Source organism: Egretta garzetta, unplaced genomic scaffold (assembly GCF_000687185.1).
Source record: "Egretta garzetta isolate BGI_Z169 unplaced genomic scaffold, ASM68718v1 scaffold59, whole genome shotgun sequence".
In the NCBI taxonomy this organism is placed as follows: Eukaryota; Metazoa; Chordata; class Aves; order Pelecaniformes; family Ardeidae; genus Egretta; species Egretta garzetta.
Genome location: NW_009267230.1, coordinates 3,717,492 through 3,740,828, shown reverse-complemented (window position 1 = coordinate 3,740,828; position 23,337 = coordinate 3,717,492). Strand labels below are relative to the sequence as shown.

The window sequence follows — 23,337 nt, the reverse complement described above, 5'->3', positions numbered from 1 at the left end:
AATAAAACTAATATAGAGGTGCAGGAGATGTTTAAGTAGACAGTGACATTGAACTAAATTAACACTCTACAGCAATATACCTAGAAGCTTAATGATGCAAGTTGAGTACTCTGTTGTGGATAAATTTTAAAGAAAACACATCTAATTCATTATGTATGTTAATCACAAAAAAAGTTTGCTTTTCTGTTTCTGGTCTCCAGCCCTTTAAAATTAACCTCACTGTTTTTTCTCCAAGCTTCCTACATATAACTATTTTATACCCTAAAACTCTGATTGCATTAGAAGAGAGTTTGGTTATCACTAAGAAAATCAGTCACCTCTACCAAAATAATGAACAAAGTATTTACACGAAACTTTTAAAAACATGGAGAATTTAATGATTTTTAGTTTTCAGAATGGCAAGAACTGAGAAGAATAATCAGTCTCTCACTGAGAGGCTACTACTTAAAAAAAAAAGAGCAAAAAGGATAAGAAATGGGAGCAAGGCAGCAATGTCCAAAGTGAAAAGGATGCCAACTGGATGAAAAGACAGCTATGGTAATGTATTGAGAGACACATGGAGCAGGCACTGAAAGACATTGAAAGGCTTACAAAACGAGAGTAGGAATGAGGAGCAGTAGCTAGAGATTATTTTCAATCCTGCAGGCAAATTGAGTATTCAACTTGATTTTTCTTCATATTTAACCTTCTGTAGTGCAGAATCTTTTAAACAATATTGTATAGTAATTGGCACAGTGACTTCAAAGTTGAAGAGTGTAAAATTATTTACATTACAATCCTTATTCTATAGGCTACTAAGTTTTCAGAATACTTAGGTTTGGAGCTGAAACTTTCTTTAGGCAACCAATGTAGAAAGATAGACCCTGAAAAACATAAGGCATGTCTTTCTGATGTTATTTCTCAGTCATAGTAGACTGCAACTCTGCACACTTCTGTTTCTGGCAAGAAAGAGTTGATGTTCAAAATTTTAAACATAGAATGGATTTGGGTCTCAGAGAGGGTTATTTTATTTGATGGCAAAGACATAAGAGTAAAGGTTCCAAGCAACTGAAAGTACCTTAGACGCTTTGTGCCTGTCTAGTCGCCTTTATTTAATACAGTTTAAGGCTGCCTTATTTGTGACTTCCCTGCATTTTCTAGAGTAGCTGCTATCAGTATGTTACAAAGAAAAGTGTATGACAATTTTTGCATTTTCAGAAGCAGGAACTGCACAGTCCAGTGACAAAGCTGCCCTATTAGTCGCCAAGCCCCTCTCCATGATATTTGAAAAGTCATGGCAGTCAGGTGAAGTCCCTGGTGATTGGAAAAAGGGAAACATTGTACCCATTTTCAAAAAGGGTAGAAAGGAAGACCCTGGGAACTACCGACCTGTCAGCCTCACCTCTGTGCCTGGGAAGATCATGGAACAGATACTCCTAGGAGCTATGCTAAGGCACATGGAGGCCAGGGAGGTAATTCGAGATAGCCAGCATGGCTTCACCAAGGGCAAGTCCTGCCTGACGAACCTAGTGGCTTTCTACGATGGAGTGACAGCATCAGTGGACAAGGGAAAACCAATGGATGTCATCTATCTGGACTTCTGCAAAGCCTTTGACACGGTCCCCCACAACATCCTTCTCTCTAAATTGGAGAGCTATGGATTTGATGGGTGGACTGTTCGGTGGATAAGGAACTGGCTGGATGGCTGCATCCAGAGGGTAGTGGTCAATGGCTCCATGTCCGGATGGAGACCGGTGGCGTCCCTCAGGGGTCCATACTGGGAACAGTGCTGTTTAATATATTCATCAATGACCTAGACACTGAGATTGAGTGCACCCTCAGCAAGTTTGTGGATGACACCAAGCTGAGTGGTGCAGTTGACAAACCAGAAGGATGGGATACCATCCAAAGAGACCTGGGAAAGCTGGAGAGGTGGGCCTGTGTAAACCTCATGAGGTTCAACAAGGCCAAGTCAACCGTACTCTGGGCTGCATCAAAAGAAGCGTGGCCAGCAGGTCGAGGGAGGTGATTCTGCCCCTCTACTCTGCTCTGGTGAGACCTCACCTAGAGTACTGCGTCCAGCTCTGGAGCCCTCAGCACAAGAAGGACATGGAAGTGTTGGAGCAGGTCCAGAGGAGGGCCACAAAAATGATCTGAGGGCTGGAGCACCTCTCCTATGAGGACAGGCTGAGGGAGTTGGGCTTGTTCAGCCTGGAGAAGAGAAGGCTGCAGGGAGACCTGATTGCGGCCTTTCAGTACCTAAAGGGGGCCTATAGGACAGATGGGGAAAATCTTTTTAGTAGGGCCAGCTGTGACAAGACAAGGGGTAATGGTTTTAAACTAAACCAGGATAGGTTTACACTAGATATAAGGAAGAAATTCTTTACAATGAGGGTGTTGAAATACTGGAACGGGTTGCCCAGAGAGGTAGTGGAGGCCCCATCCCTGGAAACATTCAAGGCCAGGTTGGATGGGGCTCTGAGCAACCTGATCTAGTTAGCGGTGTCCCTGCTCCTGCAGGGGGGTTGGACTAGATGACCTCTAGGGGTCCCTTCCAACCCAAAACTTTCTATGATTCTATGATTAACAGTAGCAGAGTAAAAGTCAAGGCACATTGACGCAACAGAGAAACAGAATATGAAATCAGCATTAAAAACTGTCCACAACTAGTGACTTTGCTAGTCTCTATGTATTTGTATAACCAAAAGCACAAGCATCCAGTTACCATAGCTGTAAGTGAAAATATGATCCTCAGATATACCAGCTATGTGCCTGTGCAATTATGAAATACAGCTCAACATGTTTAGTCTTCCTTAGATTGTTATCTTGGCTTTTTTGTAAAATATAAGATGAAAATGAAGCAACCTCAAGAAAACAAAACATATCAATGAATCACTAAAATTTGTACTCATACTGTTAAGATCTTCAAAGTTACTACTATTCCTTTCCCCATTATCCCAAAATCTTAGAATATTTATTCCTAAACTGCTTTTGGATCAAACCATGTTGAAAGCGGTAGGTATACAAGCATTTGGTCTGGTGTGGACCCAAAGAAGCGTTATGTATTTGTGTTTTGTTCATTAACTGCTGTTTGCCCTCTAACTTTTCATAATAAATACTACGCAAAAGTTAGCCTGCCAAGGAGGTAACATACATGATGATGGGCTTGCCAACTGTTGCCAAAGAGAATCTCTAGCAGCTAGGTTCTCTCTCTCCTTTAGTGAGAAAGAGGTCTTTTTATTCTAGTCTAAACCCATCTTCAAAAAAAATTTCAACCTATTTTCAATTTAGGACTTCTGTTTTTCAGACATCTGCTTTTTGCTGAAATTGACCAGTTGGCTTGGAATTTATTGGGTAAGACAGACAAAGAGACAGAATGCCTGAACAATGTGTAGTTTTTGGAAGGGTCTGTCTGGAAAGGAGTTTGGAAGAATAAACAAAATCTGTGTCTTGCTGCTTGAATGCCATGCAGCTTGAGGAAGAGGGAATCAGAGAGAAGAGCATCAATAAAACATACAGTTGCCAACAAATTCTTTCCCAGATCAAAACATTTCAAACACTGAATTCAATTCAATTGAATACTGAAGAGTGGCTAACCACCTATGTGAAACTTATTGTCTCATGATGAATACTTGCTTAGTCGTGGCAAATGAAATTAAATGAAATTAAACAGAAGAGAACAAAAAGAAGAATGAAAAACACACTTCTATTTTAAATATATTTACCACAAAATCACTGATGACTACTACCCTCAAAAAATTCCTGATTTCTCCAGACACTCCTTTCTGTCCCCTCATTTTTCTTACATATCCATCCATTTCCCCTAGTTTCTGGCTAGTTTTGACTATTACACTACCTAAACTAGGAATAACAATCGCCCCCCAATATAAGTAGCCAAATAGTAGCATACCCTCGTGTTTCAAGGCACTGAAATATTCTTGCTTTATTTTAAGTGTCAGTTCTCGTTTCTTTAATTCTTCAGGGGTGATAGGAGCTGGACTGACTTCGACCACAGACGCGGTAGAAGATGGTCCTGCAGGAAAATAGACCTCTTACAGTCTTTGGACTTTGTTGGTAAGTTTGTGTATCTGTACACAGGCATTCACAAGACAGCACAATTTTTTAAATGAAAAATGTCACTTTCCACCTTATTTGACGTGACCATTTATGAGAATTCAAAGGTAGGCACTCAGGTGTCTTATGTCAACATATTTAGATTTCTTCGAACATCATTTATATCTGCAAGTCATGCTAAGATTAACACTGCATAAAACTACTCCAGTATATAAAACTGTATTAAAATTGGTTAAAGGACATCATAAAATGTATTTCTGAATGGAAAATCATGACTGAGTATGTGTGCCTCTGTTGTGATCCTAGATGGTCAAGATGTTCTCTTTGACCCTAAAATCTACCGATTTATCACAACCAGCTCATAAATAAACCTCTTTTGAATGACAGCTGTTTCTTCTGAAGCAAGTTTAGCAAACTGTAGTAAAAGTGCTATGTTAGTAAATATCACTGGTTACCACCAAAGCAGTGAAAAGAACAATAATACTATCTTAAAAAAAAAAAAAAGTCAGAAGGAAAAAAAAAAGAGGTATGTTATTTCACCTGTTTTTAAACCATTCTGTTAGCTTCTTTTGCAGCTTGTTTTAACTTACGTATCTATGAACAGACATTGTAAAGGTATTTTATCATGTTTTTAAAGGTTGCGTGAAATTCTGCAGTCACAACACTTTGACTGTTACTCAAAAATATTAAAATATTTGTAACTACTTTTTCCTAAAAGAAGAGCAGATGGAGCTGTTACAGAAAAAAATGACATCTGCATTGTACATAAGGTCAACATAAAGCAGATGGTCAAAACTAGAAGTGATGAAATTATATGTGATAACCTGCATCACTCAGTTACTAGTCAATAGCTGTATCCTAGGGAATTCTTCTGTTACAGGAGCACTACAGTAACACTATATTTGGCATGAAATCAAAGTTGATACTGCAGTTACACATACATCAGTTGATACTTCACCTTCTACCATGACAAACACAGAGCTGAGTTCTAGTTGCAGTCCTGTGATTTCAGGTAAGTCATCTAGTACCAGGTCTGAAGAAAAATTTAGTTCCAAGAAGTAATCCACAAACCCCAAACTAGCCACTTAGTATGCAATAGGTGATAGCTGCTAATCTTTTATCACAAAGCTTTTCTAGAAATCTGAAAATCTGCTACTCTCTTGGCTGGATTGAAATGCTAAGTGCACACCTAAGGCTCCTTGGAGCTCAGAGATTAGGTGTCCATGTGGCTGAATATTTGCAGGGCCATACTTGTTCACTGTACTATGAGCAGAATCAACCAGAGAGAGAGCACTGAGTTCTCACTTGGAAATGGAGTACCTGAAATTCAGACTACCCTCACACCCACAGGGCTTGAGCCCCACTATTGCTATGCAGCTATGTCTTTACAGAAGATACAAGGTTTAAGTTACTAGCTTGCTTCTTGCTGGAGCTATGGCATTTTTTCAGAAAGAAGTGGCAGTTACTTAAACCACTACCTGCTCAAGGTAGTATTTATGAAAAAATGTATAAACAGCATTGCATGCCAGGATTCCTTCCAGCAGACTACCCGAATTGCTACACTAAAGAGATATGGATTTTTAGGTCTGTTTTTCTTCTGCAAATAAATTTTGTATTCTCACCTGGTTGAACAGATTCTTACCAGGCATATGAGCAAGACCTACATCAAAGGGAGTCTGCTTGCTGCTAGGACTACATATGCCATGAGACTTTATGTTCTTTACTTACACCATGTTACAGCTATATATAAAAAATGATGGACCTTGATAGATCCATGCTACTATATGGCTGATAAATTCATTCCAAAATATCTAGGGGTATTGGATAATTTACCCATTCTATTCCAGTACTTTTAATATTTGAAATATTTTGCCTTATGGATGGAAAGTAAGCAGAATTTAATGGAATTTTATTTAATTTGATAAACTAGTTTTAACTATTCAGTTCCAAAATGGCACATGGGGAAAGCTTAACTTTCTAGGTTCTAGAATAACAGTGCTGATTCTGGCTGGGATAGAGTTAATTTTCTTCATAGTAGCTGGTTCATGGCCATGTTTTGGATTTGTACTGGAAACAGTGCTGATAACCCAGGGATGTTTTCATTACTGCTGAGCAGGGCTTACACAGAGTCAAGGCCTATCCTGCTCCTCACCCCACCAGCGAGGAGGCTGGGGGTGCCCAAGAAGCTGGGAAGGTACACAGCTGGGACAGCTGACCCCAACTGATCATTCATAAAAGGCTATTCCATACCATATGATGTCATGCTCAGAATATAAAGCTGGGGGAAGAAGAAGGAAGGGGGGGGGACATTGAGAGTGATGGTGTTTGTCTCCCCAAGTCACTATTACACATGATGGAGCCCTGCTTTCCTGGAGATGCTGAACACCTGCCTGCTGATGGGAAGCAGAGAATGAATTCTTCGTCTTGCTTTCCTTGCATGTGTGGCTTTTGCTTTACCAATTAAACTGTTTTTATCTCAACCCATGAGTTTTCTCACTTTTACTCTTCTGATTCTTTCTCCCATCCCACTATAAGGAGGAGTGAGCGAGCGGCTGCATGGGGCTTAGGTGCTGGCTGGGGTTAATCCACAACAGTCCTTTTTGGCTCAACCACAACAACAACACATATGAGTAAACAACTGCAATTGCCATTCAAAAGCTTCTGCACTCCTTTACCACTACCAGCTTTTCACACTGATATGTCACATTTGACATTTCAAAAGAGAAATTAAATCCAAATGAAATGTCTTAGCTTACTCTTTTCTGTAGTACTGACATATTTCCATTTCAGTAATTTCAAGCACTGCTAAAACAAAGTCTGCATTTCAAATACCTTTCTTTTTAGATTTGGGAGAAAGCTTTTTGGCATCTTTGGCAGCTTTCCCAGTAGCTTTGCCTGGTAGTGTCTGTGAAGATTTCATATCTTCTTTCAGTTCTAGCTGCTGCTGTTCTTCTTCTTCCTCCATTTCTTTAGACTGTATTTCAGCTGTTACCTTGACACCACAGTCACACATAGTAAAGTACATAGTATCAACACTGCAAATACTTGCTGAAAGTACTTGCTGAAGTATATGCACATAAATAAAACAAAGGAGATATTTTAACTAATTAAACTGATTACAGATTGATTATTTATCAAAAACGGAATTTTACAGCAAAAATGCAGGACAGAGAGATAGCGCTTTTAGTTCTTGTAACTCATTACCTGTACTCTAGGAAGAAGTGAGAGAAGTAAGAATCAACAGTATGCAAAACAAGACTACAGGTACACTGTAAAGGTGCAATAATTCACTTATTTTCAAATTATCAAAGAGAGAAGAAAAAGCAAACATAGAAACCAAACATTTGAAAAGACCACCTAATTTACTTTAACTATATATAAAAAAGAATGTATCCATAGCTTTAGAAATTGTGAAAGGTTTGAGCAAACTTTGCATCACAGGATAAATCTTGTCCCTCTTCTCACGCTTCTAGTGAGGGATAAGGGGAGAGTTTATCATGGAAGAAGCAGATATACAGAGTAAACATTCAAAGTATTTCTCTTAGTAATGGAAGAAAGGCACAGTTATAAATACAGAGGTGCTGATAATACACAGATTCCAAAATTTTCCTCATAGAAACACAAACATATTCAATGGAAATACCAGTGGTATAGCAAGAGGCATGAAACTGAGGTACACAGTGTGAAGGCTGTGTGTTTAGGCTGCCTACTGAACTAGAGGCTTTGACTGTCCAATCCGGAAATGTTTAAATAAATAAAACATTCCTTACCATATTTGATACTGCTGTTACTGCTGTTTGCCATGTATTGGTAATAAGATTTTCATCTTTCCCAAAAGTGGCCACTCCATTTTCAGAATTCTCATCCTTAGCACTCTTCTGTAGACTTGCCTTGCTTTTTGACTTGGTAATATTTATTTCTGGTGAAGGCAGTTTCCAAGAAACTAGAGGAATCCTTAAAATTAAAATATAAGGCATAATTCACTCCCCCTTTATAAAAATTTTTAATTTATAACTACACTGGAGAATATGCTAAGAGAAGAGAACACTAATTTCAAATTTGCCATAGTGACAGAAAAGAGATGAATGTTCCTTATGAGGTGAAATCTGTGGATTACAAGAAAACTGAATAGCTTAACTACAGAAGATAAGGAATAATAAAAGATGCATAAAACTACATCAAATGACTGTGTGATCTGCTGATATATTCCACATGGGTAGAAGCACAGCCTCATTACTTAGATAGTTTCTAAACGAACTGTAAGTATTTTAAAAAAGCAGGTGTCATTACTGACAGCATTTTTGATATTGTGACATTCAGTGTCAACCTTTTAATACGGCATTCAGTTCTGTGCATTTGTATAGGCTGCTTTGATTTATATTTGTAATTACATAACACATTTAATTATGTTTGTTGGTGCAAATTTTAAACCTGTTAATATTCCATAATAATATTTAACTTAGTTATGTAAGAATTGTGCTGGAAACTGTCAGCAATGCAGGGGGAAATAGGAAACATTTCTATAGCAGATTTCTTTCTGAGGCAGCTTTAAAAATGTTTTATAATTCAGAGATGCATTAGTGACAATGATATATGTAAATCAATAAAAAATCAGGGATAAATTAAACCTATATGATTCAAGATTTATCATTTGACTATAATCCTAGTTAAAAATTTTTATTTCCCCATCCTTTGAAAAATACACACATATATTCCCACATACACCCCTAAAGCTATTGGTGCATTGTATTTCTTGATATTTGTATAATTTAATAACATGTTTGTACCTTCGTGATTTGTTTTGCTCTTCTTTCTGCTCTAAATCAGTAATATCTAACAATGGGATTCTAGTAAAATCTTGACTGTTATCCATTGGGATTTTTCCTTCCATTGCCCTATAATAGTCATGAAGAAGTCTCTTTGTATCTTGGAAACGATCCACTTCAACCTCAGGAAGAAAGAAAGATTGCAATTCAAAACAGAACAGAACAAATTTATTTTACATTTTTAAATAAATGGTAGCATAAGCAATGCTAAATCCTACGAGTTTGAGGGAGAGCAACAAACATAACCTTATTGGTTTGAAAATTTATAGTGTATTCAATGCATACTTCCACTTGCATCTATGGTGTCTTCACACTGATATTTCTAAAGATTAATAAAAATCTTAGTACTCAGAATAAGAAAAAATATTTACAATGAATAATGTTTGATGCATTAAATTTAATTGCAATATATTTTGATGTATATATATTTCTATTGTAGCAAGTATACTAGTATCAACAAATTATAGGGATTTTTTTGCTCAAAAGAAATAAAATTCTTAATAGCCTAAAAGAAAAAAGGGTTAAGTGATGGAGAAAATTTTAAAAGCCATACAGTTTTTCTGGACCAAAGAAATCAACAGACTTTACACAGCTAAAGTCTTGAAGATCTTGTTGTGTGAATCAACTTGGAAGAAATCAAGTAAGATTCAAAAAACACTTAACACCTGTCATGTTTTGATTTATTGATACAGTATGGTGTTAGTTCCTAACTGACAAAACAGTACTAAATATTCATGGGAAAATGCACAAAACCACATTCACAAAACGAAGGATAAAACCTTTGTGGTGTAAACCAGCACTTATCCATAAGTTAAGGAGAAAATATCTTCTAGAATAACAAAGTACACACAAAGGTGTAAAGAAATCTGATAAACGGCATTTACTCAAATCTATGTGTTTATACAGAAACAGAGCCACCTGGGCAATATATGTAACTTCCCACAGAAAAACCCACAGATGGAGAGCTCAAGACCAAAGAAGCCTATTTTTGGCTGCTTCTCAAATAAAGCCATAACATAAAGATATTATATTTTTAGTTCTGTAGTTTGAGCACTAATAATTCATTTATTTGGGGGACTATATACTAAGTAAAGTAAAATTGGTTTCCTTTGCATTTTTCTTTAGGAAAATAAAAGCGCTTCTATGGTTAATACATGTATTTGTAATTTTAAATGGCTATTCTGCATATCCACACAAGACAGATCAAAGTAGACTCATAGTGAAACTCCTCTCAACTGCATCATACGTGTCCATGAAATTCAGTTAGAAGATAATTAAGATTGCAAAGTTATACATGAATGTAAAAGGAGAAAAATAAAAGATTTAAGCACAGCAGTTTTGCTTTTATTTGGCTCTCTTGTGCATATAACTCAAGATATATTTTTTTAAATACTCTGTCCTATAAATATCCTAATTATAGGATGAATGTGGTTCAGTTGATATTTCAACCTCTCTTCAGTTGGTGGCCTTAAGTCTTTATTTAGGGCATTATTTATGCCCTTTGAAAACTAGGTTAATAATTTCCTTACTAGAGCAGCTACTTCACAAACTTTACTTAAATTACCACAAGAGACATATGAGATAAGGGAGTGGTTCCCTTGTTTACTAAACATCAAAATAACATAGAAAATTAAAGGGAGAAAGCCCACGCTAAGCTGCTTAGGCCTGATTTTTCAGCCAAATTAGCATCACATGGCATGTGTTTAAAGCATTGTTTTCACTGTCTTCTTTAAAGTTGCCAAAACTTTCACAGAACCATCACTCAGTTTGCAGAAAGGCCTGTCTAGTCTACTCTATTCCAGTCCAGACCAGTCCTAAATCAAATTTATGCACCTACAACAGCAGCCACAGAGAAATCTGACTTTACTTCAGGAACTGAAGTAATTAATGGTCAGGCTGAATGAGAGTAAAGGCTTAATGTGGGGGAGGGGAGAGCCAACTAATTGAAGATGGTCTCTTGAAAACTTGAAAGTTAGATGTGTGAAAGCTGGGTCATATTTGAATGGATTTTCTCAAGAGCAAGAATTGACATCACATGCTCAAAAACATTCCTTGCAATTTTTTATGAGTCTGTAGGTAAAATTTCAAGTCCTGTTGGTGAAGTTACAACTGAAATAATTTTGTGATATGGGAAATACAAGGACAACATTAACAGCAAGTGGGTCTACAACAGCAGTGAATTATGTCATTTGTAAGTTAAGAGCAGATGTCAATATGATCACAGAAGGATAAACAGCTCTAATATTTCCGTTACAAAACTCAGATGATTCACTGGACTGATAAAATTGCAAAAAGTAGCACTATACATTACAGATTGAAAGTTTGAGGGCTTGGGCAATAACAATGGTATTTTTCTAAACCTTTTCTGCCTGCCAAACAGTTAAATGTATAGAATGTCATCTACTTTTTGTCTCTTAACTTTCTAGATGAATTCAGAAGAAGCATGAACATTTGCTTATATAATTCTAAATCCCTCACTTATTTGGAGCCAATCATATGAAATTCCTCTGAGGCTTATTGTCCTACAGATCTAATTAATTGTCCCCTTCTATTGCACACTCTGCAGCAGACCCATACCTGCATAAGTGAAAAGAAATGGTTCATTGCAATCCCCCTACGATCTGGTAACCAGCCATCATTCATGATATCAGTACGTTCCTGCTCTGCTTCTTCCCTTCTGTTATCACAGATTTCCCAGAGAAGATCTCTTAGGTCCTAAAACACAAAATCAAATATGAGAAAGAACTATGAAAGAAAACTTAAATATCTTTTTAATATTTATTATTAAAAATTATAATTTTTGCCTATGAATAGGGTATATTCCCATTTGGGGCTTTTTCTTTATTGTTATAAATGTCAAAGCCTGGTCAACAAGTCATGCTTACAGAGATACGACAGCTTTACAAATATGCCAGAGAGAAGAATACAAAGGTGTGACATAAATGTGTAGGCTGCCTTTCTTTCTTCAGGCAGAGAAGACCTAAGCTAGACAAAGACATGAGAATATGAATAGCTAAGCTCCCAACTGTATCAGCAACTTTCCACTTGAGGTAACTAACACAGTTATAAGAAAAGTACTCTAAGGGGATTTGCAGTATGAAAAATGCTGAGAAAATTATGTCAGAGTTTAAGTATTCTTCCAATTTGGATAGTTCCATGCCATTTTTATTTAACGTTCTTTATAACTAAGGGCTCTTGAACTAGTGACTATATCTAATAGCAGCACTATGTGGCTCACTGACAGCACTCAAGACCTACTAAGCACACAACATGCATGCAAACTCTCTGTTCTCCATTGCCATCTCTGCATGGAAATACTGTGACAGACCTCTAGGTAATAAGAGGTCATAGGAAAAGAAGAGCGCTGTTAAATGCAGTGCTAAGGTAGGCTAAGATGAGCTGTCTTTCAGGCTCTAAGCAGTTCTACCCCACCTGACCCGTTTTGAGATGAAGAGAAAGGTCTTCCAGGCTACTAGCCCTGCAATGAGGGGCTTAGACTTCAGGTGATGAGTGATTCCATATTCACTAGTCTTGGTCTCAGACTAGTATGTCAGATCCTGTTTCTCTACCCCTGTCCAAAAACTTCAGACAAGTCCAGTTGTCCTCTATTGGACAAAAGTCACAGGGAAGCTGACAAATGAGTAGTCCTTGGGCTACCTAACACATCAGTGATGGTGGAGAGAGCAGGTAGCCAAAGTGAAGGCCATCAGATATTCATGGTTGTCCACATTGCAGGATATACATGTAAGGATATGCTACTGAATACAGAAGATATAAGCATACAACTTATTTGTTTTGCAGTGGTGGGTTGACCTTGGCTGGCTTCCAAGTGACCACCTCACAGGACAGGGGGGCAGGGGGAGAAAATATTATGGAAAAGTTCATGGGTCAAGATGATGATGGGGAGATCACTCACCCATTACTGTCACGTGCAAAACAGACTCAACTTGGGGAAATTTATTTAATTTATCTTCCATTAATCACAGAGCAGAATAGTGAGAAATAGAACAAAACTAAAACCACCTAAAACTAAAACTATGTGCTGCCCCCCAGGTGGCGCAGGGAGGTTGGGGAATGGAGGTTGCAGTGAGTCCGTTATGTGTCGTCTCTGCTGCTTCTTACTCCTCACACTTTTCCCCTGCTCTAGAGTGGGGTCCCTCTCGTGGGGTACAGTCCTTCATTAACTTCTTCAGCGTGGGTCCTTCCCATGGGAAGAACTGCCCCAGCGTGGCTCCTTTCTATGTGTGTAGTCCTTCATGAGCGTACTGCTCCAGCGTGGGTCCCCCATGGGCCACAGGTCCTGACAGAACACCTGCTCCTACGTAGGCTCCTTTCTATGGGATGCAGTTCCTGCCAGGAGCCTGCTCTGGTGTGGGCTCTCCACAGGCTGCCACTCCCTTCATGGCACATCCACCTGCTCCAGCATGGGGTCCCCCACAGGCTGCAGAATGGATGTCTGTTTCACTGTGGCCCTCTATGAGCTGTAGCAGAACAACCTGTCACCATGGTCTTCTCCACAGGCTGCAGGGGGATCTCTACTCTGGTGCCTGGAGTGCCTCCTCCTCCTCATTCTTCACTGACCTTGGTGACTTCATTGTTGTTGCTCTCACATTTTCTCACTCCTGTCTCACAGCTACCAGGCAGCGTTTTTTACCCTTTCTTAAATACACTATCCCAGAGGTACCACCATTGTCGCTTGTTGGCTCAGCTTCAGTCAGCAGCAGGTCCATCTTGTAGCCAGCTGACTGGCTCTGTATGACATGGGGGCAGCTCCTGATGTCTTTGAACAGAAGCCACCTCTGCAGACCCTTTGCTACCAAAACCTTGCCACATAACCCCAACACCATACAAGCAAAATAAACTGATGTTTTGTACAAACTGATGCACAGCTCTTTCCAGTACCTTCCTGAGACAGATAAGGAGAAACATCTTCTTTTTCCTCATGTTATTCAAGTCACAGTTTTGATTTAGTGTAAGCAGTAGACATAACTGGAGAAGGAGACAGTGAGGTATCTTCCTCTGGGAGAAGCTAAAAGCATGTTTTATGTGTCTCTCTCCCACCACTCTGCCTCTTTTCAAAGAGAGGCAGCTTCTCTCTCCTTTCCTTGTACTCAGGTGGGTGAAAAAAAAAGAAAAAATGGATACATGTGCCAAGTCCTCTCCCATCTGGAACAAGAGAAGTAGTGTGACCAAGTGACTGACCATGTGTGATGATAGCAATAAAGTGAAAGGGAAGTTGGAGAAATTACTGAAAGGGAGTGTTACAGAGATAGGCTGCTGAAGCGTGTTTTATCCACAGTGACTCTGAGTTTGGATCTTTAGGATGGCAAAGCCTTGGCTGCCCTTTGGGCTTTAGACCTTTGATGAACTTCATACACATCACAAAATCGGGTGGATTTTTACATTTTCATGTTGATATCAGAGAAATTTTGTTTTCAGGTTTCACAGCTGGCAGCTTCCAGTGTGGATAGTGTTTCAGTGCCTTACTCACTGGTATTAGCCTTATTACAGTATCTGAGTCTCAGTGCGTCATATGGGACTATCACCTCCTCTCAACCTAATTTGAAACAGACAATGTCAAACATGGATTTTTTTTATGACTGAAAGGCCAAGCATTTTAAATTTTGCTTTCTAAAATATAGGACAGAAGAATTCCAGTCTTTTAATAATTCCATTTAGTAGAAATCAGGAATATGGATGATGATTTTTAAGTCCTCTACTTCATCCTATTGAAATAATGCTACAGAAAAGGAGGTCCAGTGCTTTTTCCATCTCAGTGAATTCATCCATGATTACACCAATATTCCCTTCAACTAACAGTGTTGCCAGCATTTCTTTTCCCCTTTTCTGGGAGCATTTTCTGATATGATTTCAACTAAAATCATGTCTGTTCTGAAATGGGAATCTGATAAATTCAAAGATAGCTCTACTTCCTGCCTATGTTAAAACTTGTTAGGACCTTTAGTCTTATGGATTTTTGTGAAGAACTCTCAGGACATGTGTGACCTGGTAAAGATCTACCTGAGTCACAACATTTCAAAGAAATCTGTGTATGAGAAATTTCTTTTTTTAGAAAACATGTATTACCATATATCATTTATGGAAAAAGTAGATGACTGCCAAGATTTGTTAGAATGTGATAAAATGTCCAAACTTATGAGTAAAATCACTGAAAAACATGAAACGTAAAGAAAAAGAGAGAACTATTTCTTTTACAATGTGCCAGAATACCACAGTATATCAAAAAAAAAAGAAGACAGACGTAAGAAAGATATGGCCAAAACCCGAAGAAATAATTGTGAAGAACACTTTACGTATAAGAGGAAGTGAAATAGTTTAAGAGGAGTGGTAAAATGAAAAAAAAACCCAACAACACTTTTGGGTATATTGTAAGTTTTGCCATTTACTTACAGTAACTCTTTGGTGTAGTTCTGCTTTTGTTTCCTCATCTTCTCGCAGGTCATCAGCAATGGAATTAAAATCTGATTGCCACTGAGATACAAACTTCTGCTTAAGATCTGGACACTTCAAATAATCTTGGAATTTTTTTCTATAAATTATGGTAAAAACAATTTTGGTGTTAAAAGACATACAGAATGCCACAGTAAAAATACAAAACACTAATATTAATGTAATGCTACTATTTCTACTCACTTAATGTCTGCTAAGTAATAAATCGCGGAGTGCTGTTCATCCCTTAGACATCTTAGTATAGTTTTGATGGTATTCATATATGCATTTTCTACCATTTCCCAGTAAGGTACTAAAAACCCAGGTATCTCCTGTAAATTTTTCAGAAACATCAAAATTAATTGATATATTTCTTGGTAACCCATTTAGCTGTAGCATTAGCAGATATAAGAAATATTATTTCATGAAATTGTATTACTGAATTTTTTTCACTATGTTTCTTTTGATTTACAACTATTTACAACTGATAATAGACACTATACCAACATATAGTATAACCTGTGCATTTCTTTAGAAAAAAAAATGACAGTACTCAAAATGAATGGGAAATTCCAGCAGAATACTCCAATACCTGTGGTTTTGGATATACTCATAAACTAAGTGAAGATACTGAGTACTTAAGTATCAAAATTTGGCGGTACACAACTGTTCAAACTGACTGTCTAGGATTGCAAAAGTGACATTTGACAGACTGACTATCACGAAAAGCAAAATAAAACCCATAGCCAGAGGAAACCCAGCATATGCAAGCTAATTGAAGTCATGAAGGCAAAACCGGTAAATATTGGGAAAGGAATTACAGAACAAAATACAAAGCATCATCATGCACCCTTTAAATCTACATCTCAAATACGGCATGCAGTCCTAGCTCCTCATCTCAAAAAATTTACAGTAGAACTGGAACAGACAGACAGAAGGGCAAGAATTATGATTAAACATATGAACTGCTCCACATGAGGAGAGTTAAACAGATTTTGACTGGATTGGAGATACGAAGCAACATTGAGCAAAATCAAGATATAATAGATTCCTGTCATGTCTTAAATACCTTCAGAGGATGATTGTAGAAATATTATTTGTTGTATATCACATTACAAGAACTACGGTCCTCAAATGACCCAAGCAAACAACAGGTTTAAAGCAAAGAGACAGAAATGTTTTTTCAGAATGAGCATAATTATACAGGTTTTATCATGGACACCAAAATGTAAATTGCTTCAAAAAAAAGCAACTAGAGGTAATGATGGACGAAAAGTCTATTGAGAGCTAACAGAAACACAAAGATGCAGATATAAAGTTGTCTCAGCAAACCCCTAAATTTCAGATCATTGGAAACTAGGAAGATGTCCTTGAGGAAAACATGTCAGAAAAAAGTATCCTAGGAGAAAGATCAGTGCACACTCTCCTCACTCTTATATTCTTTCTATGAGGCCCACAACTGGCCATTGTCAGAGACAGGGAACTGTACTACATCTACGCCAGTATTTCACAATTTTAAAAAGTATTATAAGCTTCGTATCTATGTGCTATCTTCATCAACATTGTGAAGAATTTAAAAAAAAAAATATCAAAATTTTAAAGTGTTTCCTTATTTTATATATTTTAGTAGCAACTGTTTGTAAATTTAGATATTTGTAATACAGTACCAGTGTATCTTTCATTGAAAAATATTGAAAAAACACAACATGCTATGAGACAAAAGTTTTAGGTAGAATATGCATAAAATCCTGAGAAAACTATATACTTTGATATCTAAGAGTTTTAATTGTGAATGAAAGTACCTTGGGAAGTGGTTCATCTACATAAATCCATTCATCTGATCCTGGTTCAATCGGTGGTGCTGGTGCCACAGGAATGGGAGAAAGCAGATCTTGAGACGTAACCGGTAAAAGCTTTTTTCCTGGTGATATTTCTTGAGAAGACCCTTCTATATGAACATAAAATTAGAGTCTTCAAATGTATTCTAAGTATCAATAATCAGATTTAGACACCTATGCTACTCTGACAAGTTCAAAATAACGCAACAGATTCAATATTTCATTACTTAGGTGTTGTTCATCAAAAAATGTACTAATCAACACAGTGACACCACAGTTATAAAATCACTTTCCAATTAAGGTTATGTTTTGCAGGATTGATACTTTTCTAAAACCATCGCTGGGAGAGAAACAGGAAAATAAGGAATTAGCATGTATGCATATGAAACAAATTCTTTACCAGGTAAGCCAAGGCCAGTGCTGTTGATACAATTCCAAGATTCATTACAACTACCATGATTTCAAGGACTCCCTTTCTAATTAAAGAACAGTTGTAAACACTTAATAGCTTCCATGCTAGACTTGAGAAAGAGTGAACCAAGAAAAACAAACACTGAAGAAGAAACAAACAGATAAACCGAGCTAAATCTGGCCTAATATGGAAAATACATCTTACTCTGAGGAGAAGCTGAGAAGTATGAAAGACGACGGATGAGGAAAAAAGAAAGAGAGAAAAGATCATGTGGCAGAGAAAGAAACAAGTGAAAAACTAACCTTGCTAACCTATAGTATAGCAAAATAATACTGAATGTAGTTAGCAGCTTCAAAGCATGGTTCAACCCTAGCATCTGAACTGATGTCTGGAAAGGTATCAGCATCTCCTCAGTGATCACAGAAGGATCCTACAACTAGATTTTTAAGTTAACATTAATTAACTGCCCAGAATCATATGCATGAATTCTGGCCAGTTTTGCTGTGGATTTGAAAATATTTGAAGAAATAAATAGACTTGCATTAAACCACTGTTTCAAGTGTCTTGTCTTTTTGTTTGAAAGAAGCTTAACATTTAAAGAATACATGTGTTTTGTTTTACTTTAAGTGTCACAAATTGGCCTCTTGCTGGATGCTTCAATAGAAAAACTGTTACCATTCTCCCGACTTAAGTTTATAAAAAGAACAAAACTCTTGGCCACATAAAATATTCCAACTACTTCAGCTTCTGCTAAATATTTTGAGAACCAATCTCTGGATTTCGCCTTACCACATCACTCCCAGAATGCTACTGATTTCTTGCTAATTAATATACATTCTCATACCTCTGGTCTGCTTATATAAACCTATTAGTGAAGGATGGCTTGAAATCTATCAACATAAATATGAAATAACACATTATTAACTGACCACAGGGATTATTTCTCCATATGGAGCAAATAGTCCTTACAGTAATTCTGCAAGATAGATGGATTCTAAACAGAAAATCTCAACTCCATTTGCATTAATAGGAATTTTGGCGTTGATTCCAGCAGGGCTATGGATTATATCAAGAATATAAAAAAACAACCAGGTAAATCTTTGAAAATGCTCCATCCAGTTTTGATATTTCAAAGAATTTTTCATTAAGTGAAAACCTTGTGCAGGAGTAGTGGTCTAAACTTTTACTGTTAAGAGTGCTTTTCAAGAAAATACCTTTTTTTTGGTGGTGGTAGAAGACATATTAAGACTTTCTTGTAATAATTATGAAGAAAACCCCTGGTTATTCAGAAGTCTACTATTTCTGGTTTACTTGATGCATCTTTTCCCCTGAACACTTCACCTTTTTTCCTTTTTTATTTTTAAATTATTCTTTACTTTTGAGTGATTAACAGGAAAAATGGAAAAATATGCACCAAAACACATGTGAAAAACACTCAAAGTTATCCATGTTTTTAAGCTGCTGCTGGTAAATGAATATATGTTGATAATGGCAACTTAGTCTTTCTTATACCATTATGCTGTCCCATATGGTGAAGATGCTACCTGTAATATTTAAATCAGAAAGGACTGAATTTAGTAATCCTTTATTTCATGGAATTTAAATAAATCCAACTGATGCTTTCTTTTAATTATTTAAAAAAATGTTCTCAAATTATTTTTATAATTATGTGAAATTCATCTGTATGCTCTGAAAAGGTAAAACACAACAGAACAGTTCAAAGTGCACTAACTTGCACATCCGCAAAGCCTTGGAGGGCCAGTGAAAATGTATGTTTCCATATAGTTTTATATATTAATTATTAGTATTAATTATAAAGAACAAAGTCTTTTCTTCCTGAATTGTAAAAAGTAAGAACAGGAAAACTTACTTCTATTCTGTTTTTTGGCAGTTTCTTCCATAATAATTTCCTTCACTGTTTTGCACACAAGACTTTCTTCTGTCTCTGCGTTGACTTTCACCAGAATATTTTGATGGACTGAAAACCATTTCTCTAATTTTGGCCATGTGTCTAGAAAGCCTGAAATTCTACAAAAATCATACTAGTGTATACAATTAAACTCTTAACTAATGGAAAAGAAAACATTTTCCCAAAGTGATAAACAAAAGAAAAAGCAGACCATCTAATTTAATACTAAAACAAATTCAGCCAATATTTTTTTGCACAATACTCCATCCATATTAAGCCCTTCATTTTCAACACAGGAAAATTTTCAAAATCCTATTGTTAACTAGTCATATATTTCTTACTCTTTCTTGTCACAAGCTAAACCTATGATTTCTTATATCACAACTAAACCAATAATAATCAATAATATAATAGTCTGAAAGAGTTATTATCAAATATTTAGAAAGAAAACTTGTAGTTCTTGATTTTGCTTTTTATGTAAATTAAATATCTAATGGTCCAATAAAAAATACAAACCACTGTTTTTTATAAATGTAAAAGTGGAAGATACCATTTTAGAAAATCTTTAACTCAAATCAAGTGCATTTCACTCAAGAGCAGTCACATGAAGTATGACATACCTCAAATACATGTATGCATAGATACATACATATACATATATATGTTCATGCAATATATATCTGAAAAAGAAATTCTACTTGGAAGAATACCTTGGAAAAGCAAACCACATGAATTCTTGTTGTCTAGGATTATTTATATTGTGCCAAAAATGAAAGCACTCTTTAGGCTCCACGTTAGAGAAATTCCAAAGTACTACCATGGATCACATATGAGATTCAGAATAATTACATCCCTAAATATCTGGCTGAAACAACTTTTTTGTACTTCATATAACATACCTATGTAGCACCTGGTCCCTGGCTAAGTCACTCTTCTCTTCTAGGATTTCATCATCTGAATTTTGATTGTTATTTGCCTGTTCAGTTTGAGATGACTTTGATTTATCTGCTGTGTGGAAAACAGCATATATGAGCATATATTGAAAAAGGCAATTATGCAGGTAGCTATTACCTGAAGTAAAACAATTATTAAAAGAAAAATATCAGCGTTGCTTGATCTCACATTTCTTCTTTTAAAAATTGGGTACCAAACCTCCTAAAAGAAAGGAAAAGTCAGAGAAAATCATAGAAATAGAAAATTAAGCTAGAAAGGATGTGAAAACAGTGACATTTCCTGATGGATGCTTTGCAGCCATAGAGATCTCCAGTTGTAGAGAGGGAGCATTCCTGTAGGTAGAGTATTTCAGGCTTATCTATTCTAACAGAAGGTATTTTCCCAGTCTAATCTGAATATTCTTTAAGTAACTACTCCTTTTCACAGCAATGGGCAGATAGTCCACTGCATCAGAAGACAAGGTATTCTCTCTCTCTGAGTCTTCTCTAAATTTAAAAAACCCTTTAATTCATTAGAAATAAGTAAATTTTTATAGATTTCTGATTTAGTAATTGTTCTTTTGACTCTATCACCACATTATATCTTATGAAATAAATTGTTTGGATTTCTGAGATTATATAATGTATTGCATTTTCAAAGCATTGTGGCAACACAAGGTCTTTAAATTAATAAGAATTTCAAATGTCTGTACGTTTATCTTCATGACATTGTCAGCAGAAGCTCTCATCCTCCCTTCTACCTATACATAAAAGCAAAGGTAAATGGTGCTTTAGGTCAAGCCATGTGCCATCTACGTCCTGCAGTAAAATGGAAGTGCGGTGATAACTAAACTCCTTATAATTTGAACAATATGAGACATATTAATGAAAACAACTTATGTCACCAAGGTGAGTAAGGGCAATTAAAAATGTATGGTCTGGAAGTGAAACAGCCCTCAAAAAGCCTTTGATGCCTTTGCCTTTGTTGGCCAAAATTGACAATTTCTGATTGTTCACTGACTAACTGAAGACAAGACAAAGGCAGTAATCAATAGGGAATGAATGTCGGCACTCCAAAGGAATGAATGTGGGCATATCCCTTTGTTTATCATTTCCTTCATCCCTTTCCAAATGTGTCTCCTGGAGAAAAATGCTATTTATACATACTCATTTCTGCGTCTGTTGTAACTTGTGTTTTTTCCAGCTGCTGTTTTATGTGGTATCTAATACCAGGCACTGTGCTATCTCAGCTCCACTGAGAATTCAGTACAAATACAAACAAGCATATACACATGCACTTGCACACTTCTGATCTGCCTTTGACTGAAACAAATAAAAGTATTTGAAATAATTTGATGCATTTAAGGTGATAATGCACCATTAATGAAAATGATACTGTGAGATGTAGAGAAATCATGCACTAATGCTATTTTGCTCCAATAAATAAAACTTACAGGTACTTTTAGGGAGAAGAGAGCTATCAAGAAATCTAAAGAATTTCTAATTTCATAATTGTCAGAGGAAAATATAGATATTACATAATTTAGTATTTTTAATTAAAATATACAGCTTGCTATTATGTTGCAAAATAATAACAATTTAGTCATTTCAGTATTGTAACAACCTTTACATTCCCCATACATCAGAATCTGCTTGTCATTTTAGTTTGTTAAAAGTAGTTGGAAACTTACACTTCAAGTTAGCCACACGTTTCAGTACCACAGTGTCTGAAATATCCAATAATACACAAACATCAAATGCAGGTAAGATAACAGGAGGCTTGTTAGGGGCTCTGGGATCTGTAACAAGTGTGAGCTTTCCAGAATTTTCATCTTTTGCTTCTGGATCAATCCCTGTATAGGCTTTTTCAAATAGCTTTGCCTGATCAATTGTCATTGGAAACCCATCCACAATCCACCCCTTCTCTGGTGATGTTTGGCTAAAAGTAAATGAAGAACCAGAATTACACTGTGAATTGATAGCATAACCATAATACCCAAAGAAGAACTTCCCCTAGCAGTCTTTCATTCTGAATTCAGTATATTAAATATCCTGATGAATGCAGAATATGACAGACATAATTAAAACTTAAACTGTAAAGCAAGGGATTTAAAATCAGAAAAACAACATCGAGCCTAACTAGAAGTGAAAAAAAAACAAAACCAATTTTTACTGTCTTGGTAGTTTTCAAAACCACTCGCTATACAGTCTATGATCAGAGATATAATTTCACTATTTTTTATACTATTTTTTGCACTGAAGAAACAAATAGAAAAATCTGTTTCATGTCTTTAAAATATACTAATGGGAGTAAAATAACTTAAATAATTTTCATGTGAGAACTTAAGTGCAAATTGCACATCAGGGTAGTTGAGACAATTTTCTGTCAAACAAGAGTAGACAAAAAATAAGTAACCTAACTGTGAAAGTATGAATGCTTGGATTATACATTTCACAAAATCTAAAAGAAAAAATACTAGCACATGATGAATAGCTTCTAACCAATAAAATAGAGACATTAGTTTATTTAAAGTTTATGTGATAGTCATATGTGTATTTATACTTACTTTCAGTAGTGTTAAATAATGCCTGCATAATTTAGAGCTTGACTCTACTGCTAGCATTCTACTGATAGCATAAAATGAGCATTAACTAACTTCACTAATTAGCTCCACTTTCCATGTAGAAAAAATGTAGTGGTTAAAAAATACCTTAATAAAGAGAAATGGCTGAATCAGGACTACAAGCTGGATAATTACATTCTAAATAACTGAGGAAAAAAAGCTATACAATTTCATACTTAATGGCTTCCAATAGGATGTCAATTAGTAATTCATCAGGAATACTTTTTCCTTTCTTCAACAATTTCTGTGATGCGGCACCAAGCTGGGCACGTACAGATAGCTGTGGAAGAGCG

At 36.3% G+C, this 23,337-nt stretch overlaps 1 protein-coding gene across 1 annotated transcript in view; it reads right to left on the bottom strand.

Annotated features, from left to right (window-relative positions):
• Positions 1 to 23,337, bottom strand: part of SPEF2 (sperm flagellar 2) — a 138,449-nt gene that overhangs the window by 12,824 nt on the left and 102,288 nt on the right. Inside the window, 12 exon segments of the mRNA XM_035902750.1 lie at positions 3,890 to 4,012; positions 6,886 to 7,045; positions 7,824 to 8,007; positions 8,841 to 9,001; positions 11,457 to 11,594; positions 15,291 to 15,429; positions 15,534 to 15,661; positions 17,132 to 17,274; positions 19,450 to 19,607; positions 20,388 to 20,496; positions 22,112 to 22,359; positions 23,221 to 23,324. Of these exon segments, the coding sequence (XP_035758643.1) occupies positions 3,890 to 4,012; positions 6,886 to 7,045; positions 7,824 to 8,007; positions 8,841 to 9,001; positions 11,457 to 11,594; positions 15,291 to 15,429; positions 15,534 to 15,661; positions 17,132 to 17,274; positions 19,450 to 19,607; positions 20,388 to 20,496; positions 22,112 to 22,359; positions 23,221 to 23,324 (1,795 nt within the window).